This window comes from Otolemur garnettii, unplaced genomic scaffold, assembly GCF_000181295.1.
Source record: "Otolemur garnettii isolate 467f Iridium unplaced genomic scaffold, OtoGar3 scaffold00025, whole genome shotgun sequence".
In the NCBI taxonomy this organism is placed as follows: domain Eukaryota; kingdom Metazoa; phylum Chordata; class Mammalia; order Primates; family Galagidae; genus Otolemur; species Otolemur garnettii.
Genome location: NW_003852420.1, coordinates 15,687,195 through 15,696,634, shown reverse-complemented (window position 1 = coordinate 15,696,634; position 9,440 = coordinate 15,687,195). Strand labels below are relative to the sequence as shown.

At 47.9% G+C, this 9,440-nt stretch overlaps 1 protein-coding gene across 1 annotated transcript in view; it reads left to right on the top strand.

The window, feature by feature from the left end:
• Positions 1 to 439: 439 nt before the first annotated feature.
• Positions 440 to 9,440, top strand: part of PXMP4 (peroxisomal membrane protein 4) — a 12,914-nt gene continuing 3,913 nt past the window's right edge. Inside the window, exons 1-3 of the mRNA XM_003788105.3 lie at positions 440 to 615; positions 5,121 to 5,183; positions 8,742 to 8,940. Coding sequence (XP_003788153.1) covers positions 503 to 615; positions 5,121 to 5,183; positions 8,742 to 8,940 — 375 coding nt within the window. The 5' untranslated portion in view covers positions 440 to 502. The remainder of the gene's footprint in view (positions 616 to 5,120; positions 5,184 to 8,741; positions 8,941 to 9,440) is intronic.

The window sequence follows — 9,440 nt, the reverse complement described above, 5'->3', positions numbered from 1 at the left end:
TCTAAAAAGATAGCTATGATAATGGCTAAGCAGTCAGAACTGTAGTATCTAAAGAATATGCCCCGTTCCTCCCGCTGTCACCACCAGAGTCACCCACCCCAACTTTAAGGAGTGCGACTGCTCTTCCAGTAAACTTCGCTGCAAGTAGACGCTTTTTTCCCAGCCCACAACTGAACAGAACCTGCCCCAAAGGAAAATGCCTTCTGATTGGACAAATGTGCAAGTGTGACCTTCCTGAAGCCGAGTCAGACGGAGCTCACGGTGATTGGTTACAAGCTCTCCTTTCTTTTCCAATCAGGCAGCTATTCCGAAGAATGAGATCGTTCCATTCCCCTTGCGAGACGATTGCGCTCTATGATAGGGTCGCCCTGTAATAGTGACAGAAAACTCAGCCTATAAGCACCACGACGCGACTGGCAGCAGGGAAGGAGAGGGCAGTACAGCTGGAATCTGTGGCTGTCAGTTCGCTGCCACTTCCAAAGCTCTACCGGCCGCTCGCGCTATGGCCGCGCCGCCACAGGTGCGGGCTCTGCTCCTGGCCATCAACACACTGCTGCGTAAGCGCCGCTACCACGCTGCATTGGCCATGGTTAAGGGCTTTCGGAACGGAGCTGTGTAAGTGAGGCCGTCGGGCCGGGCTGGGGCTGAGGGCCGGTCCTGGCTGAGGTCTGAGGCGCCGTGCTGTGTGCTCTGGAGCAGCCCTCTTCTATCTCTAGGTTTCGGTGTCCACTGTGCAAAGGAAACTGAATTTTGTATTCCCAGCGCAGCTCTGGGCCAGGGCTCCCATTGTAGTTTCTGGGATCTCTGTGCTTTGCAACCTGGCCCTCTTGCTTTTAACGGCTCCATGCCAAGCCCCTGTATCCCCCCATTTGGGTCCAGTTCACCCCGCCTCGCTATGTGCCTCTGGGCCTGTCTGGCCTCAGTGGCCCCACCTGCACAATAGGAAACTGGACCCTGACCTCTACCAGGCAGACAGACATCTTTTGCCTATGCTGCCCATGGGCTCCCATTCTGCTTTTCGCTTCTCATCTGTCAAATCCCCATTTGGCAAGGGGGCTTCTGGGGTGTGACAATGAATGTAAAAGAAACTGCAACTATTCTAGCTGTTGTACCTGCAGAAGAGGTCTTAGGGTTATTTTGTCTGGCTGGTGCCCAGAGGGGAACTTGTCCTTCCTTATACCCCATGTATAACAGCCACCATTTATTGAGGGCCTACTATGCCAATATTGGGAACAAAGAAGAGGAACAAACAAGACAAAGGTCTGCATCCCCCTGGAGTTGGCATCTTCCTGGCAACATGTGATGGTGGTCAGTCTCATCTTCATTTTGAACCCTGGTCCTACCTATCTGTGTGGTCTTGAGCAAGTCATTTAGTTTCTCTAAGCCACAATTTCCACAAAATGGGCATGACAATAGTACTCACACTATCAGGATTGAGTAAATACTTATGAAATGTGCAGCACAGCGCCTGATGTATAAAAAAATCACTGTTGGCTGTTACTATTGTTATACTCATATGGGTGGCTCCCTATTTTATTTTCTCACCTTTTTCACGTCTCTGTTTATGTGTTGCCTCCTCATGGAGGCCATCCCTGAACTCCCTACCTCCTCCTCCTCTATTTTTTCTTTATAGTACTTGTCACCATCTGACTCTAAGTAGTTCACTTATGTATCTTTTTTTTTTTTTAAGAGTTGGAATCTCACTCCGTCGCCAAGGCTAGAGTGCAGTGGCAGTATTATAGCTCACTGAAACCTCTAATTTCTGGACTTAAGGGATCTTCCTGCCTTAGCCTCTTGAGTAGGTGGGCTTACACAACCCACCACCACACTAATTTTTTTTCTGAGACGGAGTCTCATTTGTTGCTCTGGGTAGAGTACTGTGGCATCACAGTTTACAGCGACCTCCAACTCTTGGGCTTAAGCGATTCTCTTGCCTCAACCTCCCAAGTAGCTGGGACTACAGGTGCCCACCACAATGCCTGGTTATTTTTATTTTTTGGTTGTAGTTGTCATTGTTGTTTGGCAGGCCCAGGCTGGATTTGAACCCACCAACTCCAGTGTATGTGGCTGGTGCCCTAGCCACTGAGCTACAGGTGCCAAGCCAACACACTAATGTTTTTAAAATTATTTTTTGTAGAGATGGGATCACATTATGTTTTTCAGGCTAGTCTCTTAACTCCTGGTCTCAGGCCATCCTCCCACTTAGGCCTCCCATATTGATAAGATTATATGTGTGAACTACTGGACCCAGCCTAAATCCATGCCTGGCCTGTATCTTGTTTTGTCTTTTTTTTTTTTTTTGTGAGTGAGACAGAGTTTCGCTTTGTCACCCTTGGTAGAGTGCCATGGCGTAGTAGCTCACAGAAACCTCAAACTTCTGGGCTCAAGTAATCCTCCTTCTCACCCTCCCAAATAGCTGGAACTACAGGCACCTGCCACAGCACCCAGCTGTTTTTAGAGATGGGGTCTTGCTCTTGCTCAAGCTGGTCTCAAACTCCTAATCTCAAGTAATCCACCTACCTCAGCCTCCCAGAGTGCTAAGATTACAGGCGTGAGCCCCCACATCCAGCCCCTTATGCCTGGCCTGTATCTTGGTTTTTTGTTTTTTTTTTTTTTTTTTTTTTTTTGAGACAGAACCTCAAGCTGTCACCTCACAGCAACCTCCAACTCCTGGGTTTAAGCGATTCTCTCGCCTTGACCTCCCAAGTAGCTGGAACTACAGGCACCTCCACAATGCTGGGCTTTTTTTGGCTGTAGTTGACATTGTTGTTTAGCAGGTCTGGGCTGGATTCGAACCCACCAGCTCTGGTGTATGTGGCTGGCTTTATCCGTTTGAGCTATAAGCACCAAGCCTGTATCTTGTTTTTATAGTCCATCTCTGTCACTGGAAAATGAGCCTTGGGCTGGACACGGTGACTCATGCCTATAATTCTAGCACTCTGGGAGGCAGCGGCAGGAAGATTGCTTGAGCTCAGGAGTTTAAGACCAGCCTGAGCAAAAGGAAGACCCCATCTCTACTAAAAATAGAAAAATTAGTTGGATGTGGTGGCTCACACCTGTAGTCTCAGCTACTCAGGAGACTGAGGCAGGAGGCCTGCTTGAATCCAGGAGTTTGAGGTTGCTACAAGCCAGGATGAAACCCAAGTAAGATTCTGTCTCAAAAAAAAAAAAAAAAAAAAAAAAGCGTCATGAAGATAGAGATTGTATGTGTTTTGTTCCTTGATGTGTTTGTATTCCTAGCATCTAGTAAGTACCTGACAGACACTCGAATATTTATTGAATGAATGAATGTGTGTAAAGTAGGAATTGCCATTGTCTCCATTTTCCAGATGAAAAGACTATGGCTCAGAAGTAAACCCATTGCTCACAGTCACATCACTCGGTCAAGGCTGAGTTGTTGAGCCAGAAATCAAACCCAGAGATGCCCCATCCCAATGCCAGACCCTTGGCTTCTGTGGCCATTCAAAATCAGGTAGAAACTGGTTCCCACTGGATCTGGCCACATTATATCAACCACTGAGATAAGACCAAGGTGAGATGGACCCTGACAGAATGATGGCCCCTTTGCCAGGCTATTCACAGGGCAAAGCAAGAATGGATAGGAATCACACAGGCCCTGGTGCCAGCAGGCATTGCCCAATGCCAACTTTGTGCTTGCTCCCACTCCCACTCTGTGTAATCTCAGAGGACCTTCTCAGCCAGATCAGGCACTTATTGGGGTTAGGCCCTAAGGCTAGAGTACCAGTTTCATTCTTTTATTTATTCATTGATATTTTGAGATAGAGTCTCACTCTGTTGCCAGGCTAGAATCCCCTGGCTTCAGCCTAGCTCACAGCAACCTCAGACTCTTAGGTTTAAGTGATCCTCCTGCCTCAGCCTCTGGAATGGCTGGTAGGAGTAGGGAGGAGGGGCAGTAGCCTGCAGTGTGTTCAAGGCTAAAAAGGTGCCTGGGCTCTGTTCTGTGAGTAGGGGAAAGGTCTTGGTTGCTTTTAAGCTTGAAGCAATGTGATGAGATTTACATTTTTTAAAGATGGGAATGTTGACCAGGGGTCACCCTTATAATCCTAGGACTCTGGGAGGCTGAGGTAGGTAGATTGCCCGAGCTCAGGAGTTCAAGACTAGCCACAGCAAGAGTGAGACCTCGTCTCTAAAAATGGCCAGGCATTGTTGTGGATGCCTGTAGTCCCAGCTACTCAGGAGACTGAGACAAGAGGATCTCCTCAGCCCAAGAGTTTGAGATTGCTATGAGCTATGATGCCACAACACTCTACTGAGGATGACAAAGTGAGAATCTGTCCCAAAGAAATAAAATAAATAGGCTTGGCGCCTATAGCTCAACCGGCTAAGGCACCAGCCACGTACACCTAAGGTGGCGGGTTCGAATCCCCAGCCCGGACCCGCCAAACAACAATGACGGCTGCAACCAAAAAATAGCCAGGCGTTGTGGCGGGCGCCTGTGGTCCCAGCTACTTGGGAGGCGGAGGCAAGAGACTCGCTTGAGCCCAGGAGTTGGAGGTTGCTGTGAGCTGTAATGCCACGGCACTCTGCCCAGGGGGACAGCTTGAGGCTCTGTCTCAAAAAAAAAAAAAAAAAAAAGAAATAAAATAAATAGGGCAGCGCCTGTGGCTCAAAGGAGTAAGGCACTGGCCCCATATGCCAGAGGTGGCAGGTTCAAACCCAGCCCCGGCCAAAAACTGAAAAGAAAATATATATATACAAAAAAATAAATAAAATAAATAAGGAAAAGAAAAAATGGGAATGTAAGGATGGAACTAAGGGAGCAACGCCATGAAGCCAGTTGAGCAAGGTTGGTGGAGACCTTTTATATATACTGTCTTCTTCCATCAGAATGATAGCCAGCCCTCTGAGGTTTAACATCCCTATTTATAGTTGGGGAACCTGAGGTTCAGGGAAGTTAAATGACAAGCCTGAGCCCACACTATCAGGTAGTATCAGAGCTGAGATTTGAATCCAGATCTAACTATAAAGCCAGCATTATTTCCTCTCCCAGAGAAGTGTTAGAATTAGGGATGAAAAGGGGATAAGGAGTCAGAGGGAGGGCCCCGAAAGATAACCATGGTACAGTGATGCTGTAGTAACTGTGTTCTTTGTTTCCACAGCTATGGAGCCAAAATCCGGGCCCCTCATGCGCTGGTCATGACCTTTCTCTTCCGGACTGGCAGGTAGCTACCCATTATGGATACCCTTCAAACTAGGAGACGATGTGGTCACCCCTCCGTGCCAACATGGCTGCAGTACCTTCCTCACTGAGTCTAGCCTGTCCCCCTGCCACACCTCCTAAAGTCCAACTCTGAGCCTGTTGTCCCTGTTAATACTGCCCTGTGACCTCCAAAGAAGCCCAACTTCCAGGCCTGTTGGGTGCCCCAGGGTGGGCACATTTTTTACTGTGCCCACCCTGGGGTACCCTTGGCACACAGAACTCACTGCCATTCCGTGCACATGTCACATGTGGTTTCATCTCCCACATTTGCTCATGCAGTATCCCCTTCCAGAAATGTCTTTCCTCTCTTACCCCATCATCATTTCCCTCCCCACAACCCATACTGGTTCTCTGAGGATCACTTCCTCTGGGAAGCTGTCCCTCATCTCTCCTCTCTCATTCAAGCTTCTTGGCCTCCCTCTGATCTCCTGTAACTATTCCCTCAAGGCAATTCTCAAACAAAATGTGTGGCCTAGTTATGATATATATAGACTCACACGAATCCTAACAGGAATCATACTGGTTTTTTGGGTTTTTTATTCCCTCTAAATCATTTTTTAAAAATCGAACTCATGGGAAGCTCCCGTGGTTCAAAGGAGTAGGGCACCGGCCCTGTATGCCGGAGGTGGCAGGTTCAAACCTAGCCCTGGCCAAAATCTCCAAAAAAAAAAAAAAAAAAAAAAAATCAAACTCATTCATTTAGCAAATATTTATTGAGCATCTATTATGAGTCAGACATTGTTCTAGGTGCCAGGGATGCAGCAATGAATAAAACAATGACCATGCCCTCCTAGAGCTTACGTTCCAGCACTGGGTAGCCAAAAATAACCATAATAAATGAGGAAAGTACATGGTATGTTAGAAGGCAATATGGCTGCAGAAAAGAAAAAATAGAGCAGGGAAAGAAGGAAAGGGGATCCTCGGAGGTGCTGGGTGCAGCAGGTTACAAAATTAAATAGGGAAGGCCTCTGTAAGAAAGTGATGTTGTAGTGAACACTTGTTGGGAAATGAAAGGGTTGGCCAAGTGGCTGTCAGGGGAGAGAATGTTCCAGGCTTTTGGAGCAGCCTGTCCAAAGGTCCTGAGGAAGGATCATGCCTGTGAGTGGGAGGGACTGAAGGTGAGAGAAGATTGGGGTCACAGCAGAAACCTGCATGGGTTCTCTCCAGCTTTAGAGCTTTAAACCTTAGAGAGGAGTTTGGCTTTTTTCTTTAATCAGGTAATCATTATAGGATTTTGAGCAGGAGGGTGCATTATTTGACTTATGTTTTAACAGTGTGAAAGTTAAGAATTTGCTGCCAGGTTAAGAAGAGATTGGTATGGCGGGAGGTCAAGAGGGACTGTGCAAAGGCAGAAATAGGTTTGCACTGGAAGGCTGTGGCAATGATCCAGATGAGCAATGATGGTAGCTCAGGTCTTAGTGGCAGTAGTGAAAGGGAGGAGAGTGGTCAGTCTCTAGAAATGTTTCGAAGGCAGTATTAGTGTCCACATTTATAAACTGGGAGATTTCACATGAGAATCCAGCTTTCTTGCCTTAGAATTTGTTGGTATAGGATGAGAACCAACTGCTCCTGGTGTCCCCACCCACCTGGCAGATTCCACAGGGCCTGGTGGAACCATCTCACTCTTTTAGGGTGGCTTGAGTTTGCCAGTCCTGAACTGAGGAGTACATGCTGCTCCTCTCCCTGCCTTCTTTTTGCTGCCCCCTAGTGATGATATTTATTTATTTATTTATTTTTAATTTTTTTTTTTTTTCTGAGAGAGAGTCTCACTATGTCGCCCTGGGTAGAGTGATGTGGTGTCATGGCTCACAGCAACCTCAAACTCTTGGGCTTAAGCGGTTCTCTTGCCTCAGCCTCCCAAGTTGCTGGGACTATGGGTGCCCACCACAACACCCAGCTATTTTTTGTTGTTGTTGTAGTTGTCATTGTTGTTTGGCAGGCCCAGGCCGGGTTTATGTGGCTGGCGCCCTAGCTGCTGAGCTACAGGCGCTGAGCTTTATTTATTTATCTTTGAGACAGAATTTTACTCTGTTGCCCTGGGGTTGAATTCTGTGTCATAGCTCACAGCAACCTCAGACTCCTGGGCTCAGGCCATTCTCTTGCCTTAGCCCCCGGACTACAGGTACCGAATACATTGCCCCACTATTTTTAGAGGTGGAGTCTCCTCCAATTCAGGTTGGTCTCCAACTCCAGAGCTCAGGCGATCTGCCTACCTTGGCTTCCCAGAGTGCTGAGATTATAGGTGAGCCACCATGCCTAGCCCCTAATGATTCTTAAAATCATTCTTAAAACCTCCTCTACTTAAATGTCACTTCTCAAGACAAAAACCAAGCAGCCCAACTCCAGAGCCTCTGCCCCAATCCTTCTCCTCACACATTCTCAGCTCAGGCCACAGTTGCTTTTCTCTGTTCCTTTATTCTCCATGCTTGATCCCTTCTCAGGGCCCTTTCCTGTGCTGAGCCTTGTGCCGCTGATGCAACCTCCCACCCCCTTGACCTCATGCACTCTTTCCCATTCATCAGCTCTTTCCTCAAGGACAAAGTTTGAGCCTTTTGTGATTAGTTCACATTTCCTGCTGCTGCCTTTGGAACATAAGCCCCATGAGCGTAGTGAGTAGATCTTTTTTTTTTTTTGAGACAGAGTCTCACTTTGTCCCCCTTGGTAGTGTGCTGTGGCTTCACTGCTCACAGCAACCTCCAACTCCTGGGCTCAAGCGATTCTCCTGCCTCCGCCTCCCAAGTAGCTGGGACCACAGGCGCCTGCCACAACACCTGGCTATTTTTTGGTTGCAGCCATTATTGTTGCTTGGCGGGCCTAGGCTGGATTCAAACCCGCCACCTTAGGTGTATGTGGCTGGCGCCTTAGCCACTTGAGCCACAGGCGCCGAGCCGAGTAGATCTGTTTTTTCACAGAATTGTGTCCCCAGATCCAGCATGTAGTGGACACTCATTCTTGTATTCCTTTCTTCACATTTATCTAAAAAAAAAATGTATTAGTTGGGCATGGTAGCTCGTGTTGTAGCCCCAGCTACTCCAGAGGCTGAGGTGGGGGTATCACTTGAACCCAGGAATGTGAGACCAGTCTGGGGAACATAGTGAGACCACATCTCTAAATGAATAAATGAATGAATAAAAAATTTATTGAACATATACTACATGCCAAACCCTACTGTGGGTCCTGAGGCTAAATAAGCCATATCTATATACCATCCTCTGGTAACTTGTCCTTGGGTAGGACAAAGGTTGGGGAAAATAATAAACAAGCATGTAGATGTCAGGTATGTCAGGTGGTGATATGGAGAAGAAAAGTAGTGTCAGAGGATGGGATGTGATGGGCATTGTTTTCTGTAGGGTGATCAGAGAAGGCTTCTCTAAAGAGATGGTGTTGAGTCAAGGCCCCCAAGGACACGGTGGGTAGAGGCCTGGATGGAATGAGCAATGGCCATGAGCTCCGTGGCTGGTACAGTTTTGCCATTGGAACAACGAGGCCTGTTCTCATGGGGGACTCCATTTCTGTGCAGCCTCCAGGAGAAGCTTCGGGCCATTCTGCAGGCCACGTACACCCACTCCCGCAGCCTGGCCTTCTTTGTGTTTACCTACAAGGGTCTCTGTGCCCTGCAGTCCCACGTGCAGGGCAAGACCTACCAATTTCACTCCTTCCTGGCTGCTTTCATCGGGGGCATCCTGGTGTTTGGAGACAACAACAACATCAACAGCCAGGTAAAGATGAGTTCCCCGGGGCGGTGGGGGGGGGGGGCTGGGACATGGGCCCTGGATCAGGTACAGAGGTGAGGGTTGGGGTTGAAGAAGATGAGCTCTTGGACCCTTCCTTGCCTGAGGTCTATGATTTTCCAGTCCCTGTGTGACCTTGGGAAGGTCGCTTACCCTCAGATTCTCCATCTGTCAACCCAAGTAGCTTGATGAAGTTCCATAATTCCCAAAATTAATGTATGTACTGCTCTCCGGGGCAAAGTTTTTATGCAAAAAACCACTCTCTAGTGAAATGAGGAAAAAAATGACCCTAGAGTGAAAGAAAACACTAAACTCCAAGAATCATCTCTTATGGCTGATCCAACTGCAGTGGTGTTTACAACTATTTCATCACTGGCTCGATGCCTGTGGCACAATCGGCTAAGGCGCCAGCCACATACACCTAAGGTGGCGGGTTCGAATCCCCAGCCCGGGCCCGCCAAACAACAATGATGGCTGCAACCAAAAAA